The following is a 22531-nucleotide window of genomic DNA, read 5'->3' as shown; positions in this document are numbered from 1 at the left end:
TCACAGTGCCAGTGGCAGAGATTTGTAACCATGTCCCTGGTCCATTGCCTTTGAATTATTTCGCAGGCCCTCTGCTTTACATTTACACTCTGTCGGAAGATGAACAGGGAAAGGGAGTAAAATCAAGGGCAGGGTCTCATCCTGAAGGACAAGGGGAAACAGGTGGAAGGTTAATGGCCCTGGAGCGTATCCACAAGCCTCTCAGGCTTGATATATGGGCCTCAGGCCTAAAACGGGCATTGGCTTTCAAAGATATATTATTTCATTTGAGGAGAGACATTCTGGAGTTCCTGCATTTGTCTGCTGATAGATGATCCTCTGTCCACAATTGGTTATGGCGTGTGAGTTTTCCTTGGGCCTGCTCCCGTACATAAAAATTTTGCTGAGCTCTCCAACCTTTCGCATGCCTGTGAGAATGGGACGTGTGCGGGCCTTTTGGCAGGCGGCTGGATTTTTGTTGCTGCTATTTTTGTAGTTCCTTTTGAAGCGCCAGGCAAGTGGGGGATGAAAGGCACTTCTGTTCATTCATACGCGGCTGGGAAGGGGCAGCTTCGCCGGGACGAAAATGGGGCAGAAGAAGATGTGAGGGACCCATTATGCAGACGTGTGTCTGCAGCCCAGGAGGAAGCCACTCCTTCTGACCCCGTATTTTATACCGGCACACACCCACCTGCAGAAAGATAAAAACGGGGAAATTATTTGCATAATTTTTATGACCTCTCTTCTTTTATTATTATACGGTTCTGGTAGGGTTTTGGCATGTGCTCCAGCTCTTGGGCAAAAAAAACTAAGATAGTAACTCCGTATCTTAAAATTGCATTTACTGGGGCCCTCTCCATAACATTTACCTCAGGCACCTTGTGAAAATGAGACATTGGTGCCCACGTCTTAGCAAAGGCCCAGAGGACCCAGAGCTGGTTCTGCTGAGTGCGACAGGACTGGGCTGCGGGCAGGGCAAAGCCCGGGGACCTGGCCCTGTTCCATCTGTTGTGCCCGGCTGGAAGAGGCACTTAGGTATGTATGGAGGAGCCTGGTGTGGCAAAGGCCTCGGTTCAGAGAGGAAGCAAGTCCTGGATTCCCATGGCGTCTTCTGTCATTGCAGAACTGTTGTAAATTGTGGGAAAATCTGTTTAAATACCGGAGTTTAACAAAAAATCACAAAACTGGTAACATATTATGGTGTAGTGTAGCCTGCGTAACAGATTGCTGTTATCTTGATTTTTATCTGATTGTAGTTACTGTTATAGGATTGTGTCTTTGAGACCTATTACTCCATGACAGTATGATTTAAGGAAAGGAGGGTGTATATTTTTACTATATAAAGTATATTCATTTAGATTTCATAACAACTTTTCAGTTTCAGTAGATAGATTTTTCTGGAAGGAATTCACATTGCTTAAATATCTCCTAGTTCTACCTTTTTTTTTGTCCTGTGCTGCTAAAAAAGCAAAGTGTAGTATATATGTGTTAAGTTTCAATGCAGTTTGTTTGCTTTGGTTTTGCTACAGTAAAATTTGTACTTACGTAAGTTGTAAAATATTGGAACGGTGTTGTTGGGTAATTAGGATCTGCTTTTGCTGTCACTGAAGTCAATTGCTAAACTGTCAGCACTCCACTGTGAGCAAGGTCGGGTGCATTCTGCATTTCAGTCACTTTCTGTAGAAAACGTGCTGGTGCAATGCAATTATTCTTTCTTCATTTAGTGTTCTGCAGAGTTTAGTTAGACAAGTGAGCTAAAAACTTGAGAGATGTTTAGTGTCTCCTGCAGCAGTAGGAAGGAAATCCGAGGACTTGTTAAAAGGAAAGATTTAGGAGCAGAAATTCTACAGAGAGAACTGAACAGAGTGTTAGCAGGCAGGAGGATCTGCTTTTCCACTTGTTGCTTTGATAACGGATAAAAGGCTGTCATGAACTGCAGGCTACCAGCTGGGAGCAGATAGAGTAATCCCAGCAGAGGGCTGGCCCCAAACTACACAGGCATTCTTTTAAATCTTCAAGACCGTAGGAAAGTTGTTTTTCCTCTACCATTGTCATCATTATTCATGATGATGTTTTCCACCCCAGTTTAAAATGTTGGTCTAGAAAATCTACTTTACAATACTTTTCTGTTTAAAATACAGGCAAATATAAGCAAATATCACGTAGACATATATATATTTCAGCTATTTCATTCAACTACCTAATGATTCCCAAAATAAATTCCAGAGAACTGGATCTGCCATCACATACCAGTGCTGTAAGAAATCTCTGTCATTTGATTGTAAAGGTATATTGTGCCCAACGTGCAGACAGTCACAGGAACAATTTGTAACCTATGTCTTCCTTGTAATCAACACGCCTGATAAATGAAATCCAGAGGATGTGTTACTTGAAAGAGAATGGCAAGAGAATGTCATTTGTTAGAGAACGGGCCCAAGCGAGCCCTGCACGGTAGCCATGCAGGCAAACACGGCAAGAGACAGAGCCCAGCAAACCCCTGCCCATGGGGCCGTACTGACGTGCATTGGGCCACCAAGGTCATGTGGCCAACATGCTTAGACACAGGCAGGACTGGGCCAACAGCATTCATTAGCATGTGTACAGATGCTTGACAAGCTGTGGTGTTGCAGCCTGCATTATTGAAGAGAAAGAACAAAAATTACTTGAAGCCCTGATTGTCATCCTATACCATTCGTTTTAATGATATATGTAGGGGTCTAGCTTACTTTGTATTCTTATGTGTAATTACCCATATAAAAAACCACCACTCATTAGTGTTCTGTTCCACTGACTTAATTATACCCCTTAATTAAATCTTGACTAACTGGGGGTCACTGCAGTGTCAGTGGGATTTGTCACTGTTTGTCAGCAGGTGTCTGGTCACATCTATTTCTGGTTTCCCTGTTGCTGTATGCTGTTCAAGAGCACAGTCTTTTCTAAATGCAAAGGACAATTATGCCTTACCTTGCTGTGTTTTGTTCCTTAAAGAAACATCAGTGAACCTGTTCTGTACTACTAGTGCTCTCCCAGTATTTATGTACAGGAAGTGGGGAATGTAGCAAATATAAACCTTTTCAAAACACAGTTCATTACTTCACTTATGCTCCTTTTCAAAGGCTTATTCTTCCTGCACTCAAAAGACACGGTCTTATTAATTTATCAGATAATCTTGTGTTCAACAGGCATAAAACTAGCTTGCAAATATCAATCCAGGGATACTTCTCCTGTTCCCTATCTCCTAAACATGAAATGAATTTGAAACATGACCAGCAAGAATCAGCTAAATCAATATTACATACATAACAAATACTACATGGCATGTGCTGCTATTGCTGCGCTGCTCTGAGTCAGAAGACCGAAGCTCCCGACTCACTGTTCCCTGAATAATTCAGCTGGAGTTCTGCATGTGCAATAAGTGCATAATAGTGCCATTTCTGTCTCTTTTCAAATTTGCATGTTTTGGGCTTGTTATTTTAGAAAGTTACTTAGGGGGAATATAATTCCCCTGTTTACGCATATAATAGGCACCTAATGTTCATCTGAATAATTGATTAGTCAAGTCAGGCTTTCATAATTAGCTATCGGCTTTCCAGTGTAAGCCCACAAAACACTTGTCAATCTACAGACATTTTTAATTTATTAATATATATGTTATCAAAAGAACTACAGTAGTTACCTAGAAAGCATTTATTATTTATTCTGTCGAGGCTGAGGAAGCATTTAGATTCTAGACATGTATTTTGAATCTATTGTAACTTTCCCAGAAGATTTTTTTTTTTGTTCTGAAAGTTTTCATAAATGTTCTCTGCCTGTAAGTGCTTGCTTACAGTGGAAATTGGAAAGTGGGTTTTTAAAAAAAAAAATCCAATTCTAGGTTGCAGAGAAGCTAGTGACATGTTTCACTAACTATAAAATAATGTATATTAGTTATTTTTACTCAGATACCTAACAAACATCTAAATAGATACCACTGGTAGATATCCTGAATGCAGCCACAGACTCTGTGACCAGACAGATGTATCTGTTGATAGCACAAGTGTGGCAGTGATATTGCAATTATCAGTTGTGCAGCTATATGGTGAATTAAAGAATTATAAGATAAATTGTATTTATCATGAACTTCATGACACCACTTGAACTCTACCACTGTTCCACTTTTGCTTCTGCATATTTCTAACCAGTTTTCAAGTGGTGGTTTTTAAAGGGAAAAGACATCCTCCTTACTCTAGAAGTGGTATGAAGTTTCTAAACCAAAACATTTGATTGTGAAACGCAGAATGATTGTTCAGTTCTTACTAGAAGCATGCTAAAGATTGAACACCCGATAAAACAATAGGGCTAGAAATCTTTTGATTTATTTTATTAGGAAACAAACTTTATGTTTCCATTGGGAGGCAGCATTTACTTCTAGCACTTCTTGAGTGTGAGACACTGAATTTTTAAAAGATAGCATTATTATTATTTATAGAAAAGGTATTTTAGTTCTGTATATGCTGTGTTTACTTTTCCTGGCCGCTGTTCAGAAGAATAACCTTCATTTTAGTGAAAATATATAAGCATCAGCTTCCCATCAGTGAGATCAGGACAAGTGCTTTCCTGAATCAGAGTCCTTCTGATGCTTGTACTGTTTGAAGTGTATTAAGTTCTGTGCTTTGTAAGTGGAAAGATACAAACATAATATCAGAATTCTAAACCCCTTTTAGATCTAAAATACTTCTATTATAGAATAGCTTTTTAGTTTGTTTGGAAAGAACATGGTGAAAAAACCACAACATAGTGGTAGGAAAAAAGTATGACCATTTTGGTGGTGTGATTTATTTAATTGTGGCTCACCACTTTGAATTATGTGGTTTCACAGAATTCACACAAGTCCTTGAGTAATATTACAGTACCTTGTGTACCACAAATATTATGTATATACTCTCAATTTCTAATGGAAGGTAGAAAAAGTATTAGAACCCTTCTCTTTAAGAAAGTTTGGTAACATACCTCCCATTGAAAAATGCAAATATATTTCTAAGGGTGTCATTATAAAGGCCCTCCTCTACATATTGTACTAATATAACATTCTGTTATCTATTTTATATCCATTGCAAAATAATCAAAAATGAAATGCTACATTGCAAAGAACACGGTATCTATGTAGGGCTCGGAGCCATGTTTGCAACTGCTGTTTTAGTTTTCTCCATAACATTTGTACAGTGTTAACATTTCAATCAATGTTATAGAAGGATTTTGTATTGGGATATTTTTAAGCATAGTTGCTTCTAACTGGAAAGCATTTATAATTTGGGCTGGTGTGCTAGTTAGGGATTTGAGCTGTGTGAGCGTTGAAAATTCTGCATTCTCACCATGAACGTGCAAAGTTCTCAGAGGTTCCCGTGTCTGTTACCCGGAGTTCAGACACATTTCCCGGCGGTATTGTATGGCCTAGCTCGGTTCTTCCATTTAGATTTTGAAAGAGCATTGTTTTCACAAAGTGCTTTACAACTGGAAATAGATGTGTCTGCTAAACAGATTCATATTTGCATCATTAGACAGGTGATCTGATCACAGGGCGGAAGAGAGATCATATACATAAACAATGAATTAAAGCCCTGAATAGGATTGCTAAGGCTGTTTTTCTAGGTTACAGCTAAATGAGGGCCATTATGTGGGCTTTCAGATAAACTCACAAAGCTCTTATCTGTATAAACCTGATAGATCTGCCATTATTCTTAGTGACTAACAGAAGTTATATCATTCAGTTTCATTAAAAATGCATTAATCCTTTTTTAGTAACCTTTTCCTAATTCATTGATTCAATTATACAATGAACAATAAAAATGTTTAGTATAATAAAAATACAGTATTAAGAGTGTGTTATATACATAAATATTTCATTGCAATGAAATTATTCAGGGTTAAAAATATTAACAATATTAATATCATGCTCTGAGACAACAAAGTGTATTTTTTTCAGCATCTCTGAAGCTATAAATCAAAAGGACGAGTCTTTAAAATGAGAGTCCCAAAGTAGTTGGTTACAGTCTTACATGTGGTCACATATATACACTTCCTGTACAGTTGGTGACACTTACCAGCACAGGTTGGTTGAGGGACAGGAGAGTATTTTAGAATGTATGCACATACTGCTCGTAAATATCGTGAAGCCAGGCTCCTTCTTATCAGATCAGTTCTTCCCGAAGTCACTGTCCTCTGAAATGTCCTAAATGAAAACAGACTGACTCCCAGGGTTGGACCTTGAGTTTACAGAAGTATTGGGAACATCTTGCTTGGTGAAGGTACACTCAGAGCCTGGTAGCACTCTGAGCAACTTTCACAGCAGTGGCAGCTTCCACTTACACCAGCTAAATAATTCAGACCACCAGGACTCCAATATAGCTCTCAATCTGGCAGTTCACCCAAGACGTTAATTGATTTTGACACAGCTAGTACTTTTTATCATTTTGTATTTGGTTTTCTTTTTTAATTTCTGTGTCAGGAGAGCAAACTATCATTTGGTTGTATCATACCTTTCTCTCAAATGCCAATAGCCTGGCATGGCTGAGCAGGTGTCTGTGCGACACAGTTGATGTTGCTGCTCCTGTGAAAACCTGGTGTGATTTCTGCAAGCATTCTAAGACCAGAGGAGCAGAAATCACTTCATATTTTCATTAGTCATCCCTTTACAGATTTACTTTTAATTCTTTCAGCAAAGCAGATTATTAAAAGCAATGACCTGAGGTCTTCATTCAGATATCAGACTTGCAATCCTGTATAATGTGCGCCGCAGGGCAGAGGTCACACTGACGAGTCTGTTAATGTAGTCACTCTGGGATAAGATCAATCTCCATACTTCACCATATTGATCTAATAGCTCATTGGCACTTCCCTCTTTGAATTGATTAGCTCATGTGTGAAAAGAGATTGATGGGTTTGTGACCCTGAGGAGTCTGTCAGGGGCACACCCATGGCAGGGGAAGTGCATGTTTTCGCTGCTTCATTTGGGTGGCTCATTATCTGGACACCTCATGGGGAATAAGGGTCATAACGTTGTTTTATGAATTATTTACAAGAAAATATCAGGGGCTTGTTTTATTTGATGCTCTACCTGTACTGAATTCGTTCTAAACAGAGCATGAAAAAACACACATGAATGGCCAAAGGTACCAAATATTTGTGTAAAGGAAACCACGACATATAAGTGACCTTAAAAAGCAATTTTACTAATATAAGGTAATCGTAATAGATATGAGGGTAGGAATAGACTTCATGGGTCACCTAGTCCATTCCCCTTATGCAATGACAGAATATTGATGATATCTAGAAATGAATTACATTTTAATTGCATATTCTGGATAAGTACTTACAGTGAATCTAGTTCAGACATCCTGGGGAACTTCATATGCACATTGCACTGTAGAAAGAGGCAATTTGCATGCAACATGTGAGCTAAAAATAAACTATGCACATTCCTCAATTGTTAAAAGTAACCAAAAAAACCCCAAGATTCAACTCCATTTGTCAAATAGTCACATATTTGCAAAATGCATATATTTGATACAGTAGATTGGATTTTGGTGCAGTGTGTGCTCATGCAAGAGGAAATACAAAAGGAGCTGTCGCAAGAAGCTGAATTTGGAAGTTGGGGTGTGCTTAAAAAATGTAGGCATTATCAAAGCCTTTACAGATATAAAGCAATAAAGCTGAGAACCAACACCTCGAAGCCTTTTGCTGAAAACCAGGCATTTTTGTATTTCTGTCTGCATGTGAATTATAGAATCAGTCTGAAAGACATTCATAATGAAAAAATCTCTTGTATGCCATCCAAGCTCTGGATACTGCATAAACCATACCTGGGATGGTGTTATGTAGGATGCCAGGTTTTGTGACTATGCCACACTGCAAAAAAATATTGAGCAAAATATTTTCATGGTGTCATTACGCTGATGCTTATATTTATGTAAAAAGACAGTAAGCTTCAGTAATAATATCTTATATTATTTACCTGGACGTTCTGGGTTTATTTTGCAGGCTGGCAGTTTAAATTGAAAACCTGAAAATTTTACCTACAGAGAAGTGTGCATGTATGCTCTATGCAGTCGGGCATCCCTTTCCTACTATTTGATTTATAGTAACGTAAACAGATACTGCTTAAGACAGTAATACTCAGTCCTTTCCCTAAAGACCTTATACTCTAAAAGAAACAGACCCTCAGGCAGATTAGTGGGGAAAAAAAAAATACTTATTAGAGGCAGAGTTGTGATCCACTTTCCTTTGGTAAGACTGGAATAAATCTGGGATTAATCAGTAAATCTTCTTACATTTGGGTGTCAAAGTAATCTTTTAGTGAAGTAAAATCTTCAATTATAAAATTCTAAACCTAACTACAAAACAAAGTAACTAGTCCTTAGACCTAGATTAATAGTAAATTGCCAGACACTTGAATATAAGCAATGCAAAAAAAAATTTTTTGAGGAAGAAGGTTGCCATTTTATTGCAAGCTCTTGCCCACTGACCAGGCCTCTGCCATTCTGACTGAAACTTAACTCCTACAGTTGTGGTGTGTGGTGCCCTCATGGGTGAACAGGAAATAATTAGAGCAACCTGATTCTGTTGTTCATCATCCCTGCTGTCATTCAGAAATGAACTAAGAAAAACCTAATTAATTAGATGTACATACTCTCTCCATTTTTCCTAAACACACAGCTAATCTTCTGTTGCATACAGACATGTAGGAACCCAATTTAGACATTCACAGTTTTGATACCTGTGCCCAGCTGTGACAGCAGAGAAAGTCAGAGGCTGGCTGATTTGTGTCACAGGCCATGGACATTTTTGCCTGTAAGGTTCCTGCTCGTTCTATCTCCTGTGCTGCAAAAGTTCCTGTGAACAACATAACAAACACCCTAAATAAAACCAGTACCATCAAAGACATTTTAAAACATTAAAATTAATCCTAACTGCAGTGCTAATGACAATATGGGATCTGGGTAGAGTTGTGACAATCATATTTTAATGACACTTTGGAGATTTCCAAATTAGACTCCAGGAAACAGGAAGTAGGAATAAATGAAACAAAGCCAAATGAAAGGATGAATGGGAAAAAAATTAATACATACTTGCCAGTTCCTTAAACATTCATTCAACCAACACTTCCTGTGATTTTTAATAGGATGGCTCTGTCTGCTCTTTTAAACTTGACTCTATTGGGAAAGGAGCTAATTTTTTTTGAGGATCGTGTTCATAGTTGAAAGGATTTAGCTGGATGGTAGCAGCTGCATGCCAAGAGCCTCCTGCAATGCTTTTAAGATATAAAGAGAAGTACTAAGTCTTTTGGATCATCCCCATGTAGCTTGCTGGATCATGCATCACTACACCTCCTCAACCTACTTGTATGACTTCAGCTTCCTTTGGTGGTGTTTTTAAGCAATTTTTTCTATCAAGTCAGATGGATACTGGTTTAATACATGACAACCTCCATTCATAATGCTGATTTTTCTTTCACTTTCTCCATTAACATTGGGTCTTCTTTCTCATTTAATCTCTGCCTCAGTGACTTACTGTTACCGCTGCGGCCCTCGGGATGTAAGACAACATTTCTGTACTTTTTCTTCATCAGTTTACCGACTCCTTTCACAGCTTGACTGAAGATACTGTTTCTCATGATTTCTCGCTGCTTTTGCTGTGGCTTCTTTTGGCTGTTCTATGACAAATCAGAGGAAAACACAGTGGAATACATTTGTATGACAAGTGCAGTGTTCTGCAGTAACTCCAGTGTCTGTTGCCGAAGGTGGCTGTCCTGTTTAGCACACTGTAGCTCCCAGTCTTGAGACTTTAGATCCTTATGTTTCACTGATTCAAGTATGGAGAAGGAAATCCCTGCATTTACGTAGTTGGATGTTTGTCAAAAGTTTTAATAAGACTATGAAAAGTAAAATATAAACTAACATGTTTTGATTCCTGAAAAAGGTTACAGTGCTGTGGAATCAAAAGATAAAGAACATTTTAAATAAAACAACTACTGATTGGATGATAATTACAAATGGTATGAAACATCTAATGTGGTTTGTCAGTGTCCAACCCTGAGTTTCACTACTACTCACCTGGAAAATTATTCTTCTCTCATTTACACTGTCGTAATGTTAAAGTAAGTTCTTGTTAGCCGTGACTTCAGAGGATTATTTGCATATTCCCATCTGTATAACTGTGAATACAGTCCCTCACTGTGTACACAAACCAACATTTGTAGGTGTCACCTGCTAAAGGAGACTAAGATTATACTTCTCCTATGGCTTGCCCTTTTCCCATACTCCACATCCACTTGAATAGGTCTACTGGAAATAAACACCAACCCCATTAAACAGAAGAGTAACCACACTATCATTTAAAAGAGAGATGACTTAAGTTACTCTTGTGGTAATGCATGCAAAAAAACAGTGTTCTGGGGCAGGCAGCACTTGAAAGAATGGGACCCTAAGTGTGTTGAGACATTACTCTGCCTGCCTGTTACCGTATTAAAGAGTCTTTCTGGCATTAACATGTCTCTTGTGTCACAAGTTAAAACATTTTTTCCATGATGCTTTACTTGAGTTTTAATAGAATATTTATTTTGTTAAAAATAAATTTAGTTCTTACTAGAACTTTGTCTTTAATATTAACAATCTACCCCATATGTTGTATTGATCTCTGTCGAGATTTGATTTTGCTGATTTCTAAGAAATTTTACAAATGAGAGCAAATGTAGGAGGTGAAGTTTACCTGCGGACTCTTAGAATAAGTGTCAGCTGAAAAATACAGTAGCTGTAAGAAAAATTAAATCATAATTTTTCCAGTGAATCACCAGACAGGAAAGGAACATTATATATTAGAAATTCTTTCATATAATGCTAAAATATGTGTGACTTGGAGAAGAACACAGATTTTAATCACAGGTTGCTCTACATTAGAGTGAAACTGCTGATTCAGTATATTGAGAATAACTTTACCAGCAGTACCATAAAGTTGACTAGACTCAGTCTTGTCTTCTGATTCCCTGGAGGACATAATTGTGCATCCTAAAAAGCAGATCAGACCTGCAAGGTTAATGATGAATCAGGTGGGCCTAATTCTGATTTTGTTTTATGTGGAAGACGAAAGACTTACGTCCGTGCAAGTTAAGAATATGGTCCAGCATGATTTTGCAGTTAGTTTGTTGACAGCAGAAAAAACAGGTGTTTTTCCAGAGAAATTCAAAGGAACCAAACAGCTGGGGTACCAAAATTGCTACATAAACTACATAGTCTTATCTAATTCTTTTAAAATTCTAGACCCAACTACACATAAACTTAGGCTGTACTTAACATCAGTAAAGATACTCACAGAAGTAGGATTGTGAAGGTTAATTCTATTGATCCAGTCCTAAAGAAGGCACCTCCTTCTTCACTCTGTGAAAAAGATGCTGAGAATAATTAATTTTCCTCTTTCCTTATCTTTGCGTTCACTTTGAGAGGCAAGAAACACTGCATTGTAAGCAAAATTCTCAGTTGTGACTAAAAAGAAATACTTTTTCTTATTTTCAGTTAAAATAATAATAAAAAAAAAGACCCAAAAAAGAACCTAAGAAAAACACATTTATAATTCATCAGAAATAATGCTGACTGTGAAATACTAAGTCATTTTCATGCAGTTTGCAGACAGATAAACGTGAGGAAAAGGAGAAGAAATAGGAGTGCTGTATGTTGCATTTGACACACTGTATAATATATGTACACACACCAAGTTTATTTTAACAGCCCCTTTCATCTGATGCTTGTAGAACTGAAATTTGTCATTTACCTTCTCCTTAACAGAGGAGAATTCTCTGTAAATGGAGTCCAAAAATCCACGAGAGAGATCCTATTCTATAGTAGGATCACCATCTGCTGCCCGCCCTTACTCCTTCAGCAGTCTGAGGCCTCCAGACTCATCCACCTTGCATTCTATTCCTGCAAGAAAACAGGATGAGTGTGAACTGATGCTTTTCAGGGCTGCTTTTTAGTAAAGTGTTTTGACTCGCTGGAAGATCAGCACTGAAGCTGGGAAGTGGCAGGTCAGCGGTGCTCTGCCCTGTTCTTTCACAGTGATCTTGCACGCAGATGTCCAGGGACATGCGAGGGGAGAAACTGCGGCAAAGCCATCGCTCTCCCCGTGTGCATTTGCTGAACAGGAAATACCACACACCTTTCAGAGCGTGGGCACCACACCTTCACCCCTTCACACTTCATAGGGTAAAAGTTTGGGGATTTTCAAAGGTACAATGTTGCTTTGTGCTATAAAGTCCCTATCTGTATACTTTAAAAAAAAATCAAAAGTGGCTTGATATTCCAAATACTGGTGGTTCCCTGAGCAGGGAGTTAACAAAGCATTTTAGTCTTTCTCTCTTCCCCTTTCTCAGTTCCCTGCTGTTGAATACAAGGTGGGCATATTAGCCTTTCTTTCAGCGAGGTATCCAGCAGTTGCTTTCCTCTGGCTGGACACTGATTCACACAAAGCATATAGGAACTTAATATCTTGGATAGATGAACTTCCTGTTGAAATAATCTGACTCTGACTGATGGATTCCGAAGTTACTGAAGGAGGAGGTAAGCACACACACAGGCACACTCCAAGTATAATTGCACCCTTATAACAGCCTCTTTGCGTGTTGTAAAGAAGCGGGAAAAGGCACACACTGAAGTATTTCTGTATTTCCTTGCATTTTTAAATCAAGACAAACGTAAAATGCTACCAAACTTGGGCAGATTTTATATTCCCTTCACACTAGAGCGAGATGGCAACAGGACAATCATTTAACCCAACACGGGCTTGTAAAGATCACTCCCTGCCTTCACATAGAAATTTTATATTACACACAGGTTTCTAGTAAAGAGCTGGAACAATCATAGTTAATATTAAAACATTTCTTCTTGAACTTTGTAGCATTTTATAACTGATGTTACAGGTAGTACTCGGATTTTATTAGGGCATTCACTGATTCCGAAAGTTATGTGCATTCACTTCTAAAACCACATTGGCTGTAAACGTGCTGCTTTTTGACAGCAACCTTGCACAGGAGGTTTCCCACTGTTAACAGCAACCCAGCTGGAGAGTCCAAATCCTCCCCTACCTGTATAAAGATTTGGAAACCATGCATGCATTCACGAGTAAAAAATAGCCTCTGGAGTGCACTTGTCTTATAAAACTTTGATTTGGGGTGATTTGCATCACTATAGCATAAGAAAATGGAGGAACAACTCAAACTGTGTGTCTGCAATGACTTGTGAGTGATCTGCTAACTGCATTTGAAAGAAAGTTCAACCATTCCTTGAACCTGTATGCTTCAGGCTGAACAGTTCAGACAGATGTTTAATCACTTCATATTCACTAGGAAATGGCAATTCAATGGCCATAGAATTTAAACGGGCACTATGAGATGAGTGCTTCATGTTATTCTATATTTGCATTCCCTTTTAGAAGCATAAGTAAAAACAATTCATCTGAATCCAGCACAGTTTTATCACATAAATTTCAATTATCGTATTTTTTAAAAATCATTAGATACCCTTTTAAATTTTTAGTAGCAGAAAAGCCCAAAGCTATAGTGGCAAGTTGATGCAGATGAACAGAGATGAAAAAGGATTCTCCAGCTTCTGAGAAAGGGAGGTTGTAAGACTGGGTAAATGTGAGCACATTGTTTAACTGAATCTGCAGCAATAATTATAAGGAAAATATTTAACTTAGAGCAACACAAAAAAACCATGACCCTGAAATTTTTAACAGGTAATTCATAAGTGTCAGGCTGAAAATACGTCTTCAGAAGAAAAATTGTAATAAATCTGCTGTTATTGGTTACAGTATGCTAAATATTGTGAAACATTTTCCTAAGAGAAAGACACAGTGTGGTTTTGATAAGATTAAGGTGCATTTCAGCAAAGCATACACATTTTTCTTCATTTTACTGTTTGGCAATTTCAATGTTGTTCTTCAGAGAAAACAAAAGTTTATAATGATTAACGTTCTGTGCTGTGGGAAGCATACATTCTACAACAATACTACTCTTGTGTCACACCAGCCTTCCTCATCTATAACATCAGCACAAATAGTTTTTCAGATGAGTAACCAGCATTTCTGAGATAAGTCCTTCCTACAACTGATAAGGTGTGATTGTGCATTTCAGTGTCAACAGAGGCCTCAGCAAGACTGACAAACTTTCATGGAGTGCCGTATCAAAAGCTCAGGGCCCAGATGAGTGGGAGTCCAGGGTGTAGCAGACAAACGTGGCGCCACCATTCCCAACCCCAGACCATCTTTGTGTCCTGCCCAGACATAGTGTGCCACCACAGCACTCAGGATTAGACTTTTACACCTCAAATTGAGAGTCCGTTCCCTTCGCTCCTGGAAATACTCTATGTGGCCTGCACTACACTGGCAAGATAAATTATGCAAACTAATAGGGGCATCTAAGTGTATTGCCATGCATGCCTGTTTTCTAATCCTTTTTAGTGGAGAACTCAGAAAAAAGTGATTTAAATTACCTTATAATTCCAGCTGGCAGTGAAGGAACTAGGGCATGCACCATGGAATTCTGTGTTCAAACACGTATTTAGATACTCAGCAGAATCAAGTTCACTGTGCAGATGAGCAATACCATATCTGTGCTGATAACAACCACCGTCCTCTGCTTCTCTAACAAAGTCTCTGCCCCAGCAGCATCACTTACTGCCACACAGACCCTTAAAGTCTGCATGTCATCATCCTCCCACTCAAGGTTTTACCCACACCCAGTTCCCTTTATGTCTTCTCACACCACACCACCTTCCCATTCCCCTCATTTAAAGCCTTCTCCTAAGCACTCTCTTTGCTTCCCTTTTCACTTCACAGTATGATGTTTTTCTTATTTCATACTCACAGCATTATTACTCTTTCACGCCACCCTGCATGCTGGAAATAATCTCCTATTTCTTTTGAGTCACATATCCTCCCTTACTTTCTTCCACATCTTTCTTTAAAAGACATTTCTTCAGCAACAACTTCCAGTTATATTGTCCTCACTGCTGTGTCTTCATCTGAATGCTAATGGCCAGAAAGGACCTAAACTTTACCATGTGGACACAGGATTCACTCACACTCTTGCTTGAGGGTAGATAGCTGTCAAATGGGTATCTTGTTTGACAGCTTGCTTAGGTGAGACATGGGTTACGTTATCCTTGTGTCGGTGTTCTCTTGTGGCAGGGAGCAGCTGCAGATCTGGGGAGTGTTCTTGAAGGTTCTCAGGCAGTTTAATTTACAAGCATTCTCAGTAGCTGGGACAACAGGCAATTTTTTTTGTTAGTGTTAAAACATTGATAGTACTCTTAAAGATCTCTGCAAACTGAAAAACATCAAAATTTAGTCAGTAGCACAAGTTTTTGAGTTTGTTCTAATTCAGTATATACCACAATTGAAAAATTTGTTGATTATGGATAGTCCCAGACTAGAGCTAAGTTATCTTGGTGACAGAATCATATCTTTGCTCCTGCTTACCCTGGTGATGGCAGAGCAGTGTGCTCTGGCTTTGGAGTCAGAAGACTGAAGTCCACGAGAGGCTTTTTCTGCAGATCTTCCTCTTCAGAACTGAACTTAAGCCTCTTTGCCTTCAGGATCAGTTTAAGGCACATTCAGTTAAAGGCGTGCGGTTGTTCTGGTGAAAGGCTGGTGTTTTCATTTTGCCAGATAATTCACTTTCTGCAACTCATTTATCAGTGTGCCATGGAAACACTGTTAGTGTACTGGCTGAAGTTACACACATCATGAACTTTACCACCACATTCTAACGTGCAAAGTGACACGTTACAGTTTTTGTTCAGTGTGATCCGTGTTGTTTTCTGTTTTTCATCTCGAATGCGTTATCAGAGATAAAGTGTGTGATTTTCCGCATCTGTATGTCTTTCAGAAGTGGGCTGGTACTGGTCACTTGCCCTGCATTTTAGCAATCAGTGATCCTCCTTAAAGTCTCTTTCTTCCTAGCACAAACTGGGAAGCACTCTTCTGCCCCCTCATCTTTCTTAAAATGGCAAAAGCAGCTGGATCTAATAGTCTTCAGCAGGCAACACTGTGTTTGGGATGTGTACTGTGCTTTTTATGCTGTCCATTTTATAGGCTTTCACTGGTTAAACTGCAGTGAATACAGAGGAGCAGATTTTGTGAACCACCGGCAGATGTTCACTGTTGCTGGTTTTATGAGTCTTGTAGAACAGCAGGAACAGACGATGTGCAAAACAATTTTTTTGTGATTTTGCCATCTCACACTGTTCTCACAGCGCTGGCGCGGTAATGATATGATAAAGCTTGGGAGGTAGGCTTTGATTGCAGACTGGCTGCTGTTGGGATCTTCAGAAAGCCAGACCTGTAAAGTGTAGTTTGTTTTCAAAAGCCTGTGGGTGAGACAGATGGGTTAGCTGGAAATATGTCATTTATAGTAGAGTCAAATGCTTGACCTCTTATTCAGGTGTAAGCTGTTATGATATGGATGCTGAATGTTTAAACTGTCTCACAGTTTGTTTCCTTCAGATGTAAGCTCTGATAGCTTTGTGTGAAATGTTAATTTGGGATGACTGGTGTGTTAGCATGATTTATTTGATTTTTTGTTATTTTTCCAACACCTTTTTGGTCAGAGGAGAAAATTATCACAGAACAGTTTCACATAAAAAGCAAAAATAATAGAATCTGTAAATTTCAAACATATTTTTCAAATAATTAATTTAAAGCTGGCCCAAGTGTATCAATGTGGTAATTTACTGTCATCTCTTGAGCTAGCAAATCACTTGGTTTAAACAGTTTTGTATTCAAATACATGTTTATGAAGGGGAAGAGATCTTTAATAGAGAATCAGCCTTGCTCTGTGATCTCTGTGGGAGAATGGGATCTGTGGCACACAGACTATTCTGCCTTTGAAAAGTTAAGAGAAAGTTAAGATAAATGAAGGAGGCAAACAGAGATTTCAGTGTTTCAGATGTCAAAGTCTGAGCTATATGGCAAGTAACTGGAAATAGAGAGACAATATTAGGTAACTTTCACAGATGATGCTACAAAAATCTGTTAGTAACAAATGTCACTTCTTTCTCTGTCACACAACCAGAAAACAAGCTTGAAATAATAAAGTTGAGAAATTCATTAGGTCTTACTGAAAAAACTTGAAAACATCTGCTGCATTATCTAGTTCAGCTCATGCAGGATTACTCCTTGTAATGTGGTTTCCTGTGTATTGCAAAGTCTGTTTCTAAAGGAATTGAAACTAGAACCCCTGAAAAGCAATTTTAATAGTTCCACGTCTCAGAAATTGTAGATATTGCCCCACTTCAAATATGCTAATTTATTTTTTACTTCTTCTGATTTACAGCCTTTTTAATCTGTTCAGCAATTACTATCTATGAAGATTCTTAGAGTCCTTTCAACTATATACATGCTATGACCACACTTAATTGTAGTGAGGCTAATGTATGCCTCTCTCAGCTCTTTCAGGGCACACATCTGAAGTCAAAGACTTTGTTTCGTTTTGAAAAGAAGTCAGTAAGCTCAGTAAGAATAGGTCCACAGGATATTGATGCTTACCATGACTTAATTTCATGGTCTGCCTTCCACTAATTTGTGATTTTTTAGCTCCCATTTCCATAGAAATCCTAATTATTTTTCATTCTTTAAGCGAATAAAATGAATGCAATCCAGTTGCAATTGGAGTCATTTTAGGGGTATATGTCATTGTTCTCCAGTATGTACATCCCAAGTAACTTCACAAAATCTTAATGTAGGTTGCTTATGCTGAGTGCCCAACAGGTTCCTTCTGTTCCCAAATACAATCAGTGATGGGTCTCACTGCTCACCACTGACTTGTGAACTGCTCTTTCTTGCCCTACCAGTGACCCTTGAAGCTGTTTCGCTTCTGTTCATGAAGAAGTGTTCTTCTCTTTTCAAAACTCCACAGCCATTTTTGGAGAGAGTGTTTACTTACCTCTCTCTTCACTTTTTCCTTTGCAAGGGACGTATCTCTGACTTGGGCCTGTTGCAGCAATAATGCTCTCGAACCTGCAGATTCCTTACCATTTCCAGAAGCTGAGGTTCAAAGATGGGGAGTATGGGAAAGTTCACATCAGCATTATTTCTGCTCCTCTTGGTTTGGGTAAAAATAATATCCCATTGCCATGAGCACTTCATAACTACGCAATTATTATTACTTTGCATAACAGTTCTGCTTTCCATTAATCTAACCAGGAGTAAGATTTCTATACACTTTCTGGATAAAGGTTTCAGCAGTGTCCTGTTTATTCAGCTAAGAATAGCAATTTTGTGGGAGAATAATTCTAGATAGCATTTCTGTTCTCATGATGTTAGCCATATGCTTGAAGGAGAACTGTCTCCATGTTGTGATGTAGACCTAATTCCTAGAGTGATGCCACCAACATTCATGTTTGCTTTACAGGTTGATGACCAAATGAAGTTGCTTCAGAACTGTTGGAGCGAACTCTTAATTCTAGATCACATTTACCGGCAAGTGGTACATGGGAAAGAAGGCTCCATCCTTCTGGTTACCGGGCAACAAGTGAGTAATGCCGTCTTAGAGAAATATTGATGTCCTTTTTTTATATAATTTTCAAAATAGCAGGAGTTTAACTAGGTCAGAAGTGCTCCTGCGTTCTCAGAGACTGTCCACAAATAATGTAGATAAAATGACTAGTGCACTCTGTTTCTAGTCTGCTGATTACAGTTAAACTTATAAAAGCAGATGTAATCATAAGCACTTTGCTTTCCAAATGTACTTGTATACTTCAGTGATTGAAAAATAGCAGATGAGAAGTGTTTCTCAAGAAGTTATATTTCCTTGGGGCTAAAATGGTTTCTGAGCACCAACAACACTCCTAAACCTAATACTTTAGGTTTAAGCAAGTATAGCTTATTTCACCTTCAGAATTGTGACTTACCAAAAAGAATCACTAACTGGGTCAGAAATCTAGAGAACCTTCAGCTCACTACCTCAGAAATATCTTACCTTTAGAGACGTACACACACGTGTGACAAACTTGGCAGCTGAGAAATCTAATCACAGGAAAATTACTCAGTCCATAGGCTATAAATGCAGGTATTGTCTCAGGGCATGCACCCTGCAGTTTCTGCACAGTTTTCCAAGAGTTAATTTTCTTCAGGTGTCAGATACATAGATCTCCCAAAATGCAAGAGCTATATAGCCTGGCAAATATTATGAAAACAGTGAGAAAACCCAAAAGAAATAGAAAGTTTTGTCTTCCTCATACTTTCCAAAGCACAAAGAGTTTGACAGTAAAATTAGAATATTTTTCCTGAGGTTATTATTCTGTTTTTAACAGGAAAAAAAAAAATCGCAATATCAAAGAGAAGCAAACTGTGCCTGGACAACATGTTTCTGACTCAAAGTGAAAACAAATGATAGCTTATTGGTATTTAAGTAGCTGCAAACCAAAGTATCTCAATTTATACACACTTGGGAAAGAGCTCCTTTTTCTGCGCCACATTTGTGTCCACATGCTGTGGAATCTGCTTGCAGCTTCACGTATAATTTTAAAACTTAAGCCATTTCTTAACACTGAGAACAAGTGTTTATAAGAATCAGAAGGAGAAATAAATGTTTGAATTTATGATTAAAAGGTCTACAGTGGAAAGGAGAAATGATCGACTTGTCCAAGAAAGGAAGTGAGAAAATTCAGATTCTAGCTCTGGAACTGACTCCTGCACCTTCATGGAAAGTCACAGGCCTGTCTCAGATAGCAGTGTACTCCCTAATTACATTAGCAAAAATTATTGTGCATTGCTCTTGATTTATATTGATATTTTTGAGAAAATGACCAATCCCCTTTCTAGTTCATCATCTGCAAAAGACAGACAATTTTATCGGCAATTATTTCATTTACCACACAGGGTGCTTGCTTATTTCTATGTTTATAAAGCTATAAGTATATTGACAGTTTTCTGTTGCTGAGAGAACTGCTAAATTAGTGTCTCATTTGTTATGTGATTAGCTAGTTTTTAATAGTACTGAGTATCTAAGTCCCACAGAAATCATTAGAGACATCTGAATATCCTTACATCCTAGCCATTGTCCCCCAGTAATGATTTTTACCTTACAAGCCACTCTTTTCTTGAAAAAAACCCCACAGCTATACGTAATCTCAAGGCAAAGCAAAGAGTTTCTTCCCTGTTGGACAACAGGTAGCAAGATGGTTATTAAATGTACTGCTTCCAAATCAGCAGCTGGATTTGGAAGTTGTGTATTTCCAAGCAGTCTAACTAAATTAAGACCTGGCTAAATTGAATTGACTGCATCCATTTTTTCCCCAGGTTTGTAAAATAGGTTTCATGCATTCTTCTTTAAACCCAGTTTCACTTTCCCATGCCAAAGTTTGTAGTTTTGAAGTTGGTGCAAGACTCCCAAAGTCTCCCATCATTTTCCATACTTCCCTCTTTGCACTTAGGCCGTTTGGAGGGCAAGGAACCATATTACTAGACTAGCAACAAGAACACTACAGTCAGTCCTTTTCCTTATGGATGGACTCCTTCCCATTTCACTCTTGCTGACAGCTGCAGAACACACTCCCATGGATGTGCCAGAGATTTCTTTGAGAAACAGGGGACACTAGACATGAAGTAAATATGCAGTCTCTGGCTGCTGATTTTGAAACTCGAAGGATTCTGAAATCTACATTAATGCCACTGTCTTATCCTGATTTCAGGCAGCTCTGGTCACTGCCATCCTGGTGGAAAAGCCAGAATGCTTATGGGAGCAGGCACAGCTCTCACTGGGCTCTGTGTGCCACACATGCTCACAGAAAGGCCACCTGGTAGTTGAAGTATTGCAGAAATGCTGGGACTGTGCCAGTACCTGAATTATGCAATTTATCATTCCAAAGCATTTACTTTGAAACATCACCTATTAGAATTATTTTCATGGGTAGAAATAATTTCTTTGAAGAACCTCTTTTATTTAGATGGACAAAGCTGGATGAGCTAAGCAGAAGATTTAGAATACCTAGAATTGCCAGAGCCACAACTCTTTAAATCACAGAATAGTCCAGGCTGGAAGGTATTTTAATGAGTCACTAGTCCAACCCCCAGCTCAAACCAGCTTGCCCAGGGCTTTGTTTAGTTGGGCTTTGAAAACCTTTAAGGATGGAAACTGCAAAACCTCCATGCCCAGCCTTATCATTTTCATGGGGAGAAAGTTTTTCCTTAGTTCTGGTCTTAACTCTTTTTTTTCTTCAGTTTACACCCAGTGCTGGTCACTCTTCTCATCCTTGAGCCCTGATGCAAAACACAGAGCCTGGGAGACCTTGTTAGTAAAGACTGAGGCAAAGGCAGCACTGAGAACCTCAGCCTGGTCTGTTCCTGCTGCCACTAAATCATCATCTGAATCCAGCAGCCATCCCACATTATCCTTGTTCATCCCCTAACTAGCAATTTGACATCCCTTGGAAGTTTCAACTACAGCTGAACACTTTTGTAATGTCATCTCTACATGCCAGCGGGCATGGACAGAGCTTCTGCATTACTTGCCCTGAGCCGTTCCTGGCTTCGGCAGCTCTGCACTGCCTTTTACATCCTGGCTAACTTGTGACTTACTTTTTTAGACAAGTTGTTCCAATCCAACTGTTTCTTTTCTTAAATGTCAAGTTGGACCGTCTTCACAGCATCAGCTCAGATTGTTGCATTCAAAGACACAACGCCAGTTCAGATGTATTTGTGAAAGGACAATTATGACTGTTTGTGTTCCCTGTAACAACTGTAAAATAATCCTGGAAAGCCTAGACCCAGGCACTTCTAGACCCAGGCACTGAGTCTTTGCTAGTGCACCAAGTGCTGCATACTTTCTAGTTGCTGCCCTGATCTTTTCACTTCCTGCAGTAGAGACAGGAAAAAACCATGCAACTATTTCATAAAAATTAATTGATTAAAGTGTGGAAAGCACTCTGACACTTCTGATGAAAAGTGCTTCAGATGTTTTTATTTCTGCTACCAACAAAGCACTATGAGCAAAATTACAGTCAGTCATCTGGCTTTCAAAGATAATAACTTTAAACTGAGGACCTGAGCTAGATTGCCAAGTTTATTACCTGAGAGATCAAGATTATTGTCACAAGTTAGTAAATTTAAGACCTCAGAAGCCTCACTCCTCGCTTTCCTTAATATATCCCTCCATAAAAGCTACTCATAAACAGTCTTTTTTACAATCACAGTCAAGGTGGAAGCTGTAAGAAGGGAACTTACCCCCGCTTAATTAGAACATACCTGCTCTCTCCACTTCGACTGCACAGCCTCTGTTCCTCAGACACAAAAGCCAAACTTCATCCAGCTCCCCAGGGCCATACCACTGTCAGTTCTGTACTAGGTATCTAAAATGGGCTAGTAGTCAGAAACAGACTTGATAATTTTCAAACACATTGGCTCAAAACCCATTACCTTAGGGCACTCCTATCACATTTCCATATATCTGCATTTCCCTCAAGCCACTGGCTTACGAGTTTTACCCAGTGTGAATCCACTGTTCCCACTTTGATAGGCAAAAAGTATA

General features: G+C 38.8%; 1 protein-coding gene across 4 annotated transcripts in view; it reads left to right on the top strand.

Annotated features, from left to right (window-relative positions):
- Positions 1–22531, top strand: part of NR5A2 (nuclear receptor subfamily 5 group A member 2) — a 91330-nt gene that overhangs the window by 32613 nt on the left and 36186 nt on the right. For all 4 annotated transcript variants that reach the window (XM_050307106.1, XM_050307104.1, XM_050307105.1 and 1 more), the window contains one exon: positions 18416–18535. In XM_050307106.1, coding sequence (XP_050163063.1) covers positions 18416–18535 — 120 coding nt within the window. The remainder of the gene's footprint in view (positions 1–18415; positions 18536–22531) is intronic.

The sequence above is a fragment of the Myiozetetes cayanensis genome, unplaced genomic scaffold, assembly GCF_022539395.1.
Source record: "Myiozetetes cayanensis isolate MyiCay16 unplaced genomic scaffold, myiCay2020 scf12, whole genome shotgun sequence".
NCBI lineage: Eukaryota > Metazoa > Chordata > Aves > Passeriformes > Tyrannidae > Myiozetetes > Myiozetetes cayanensis.
The sequence above is the reverse complement of the archived record's forward strand: the minus strand, read 5'-3'. Positions and strand labels throughout refer to the sequence as shown.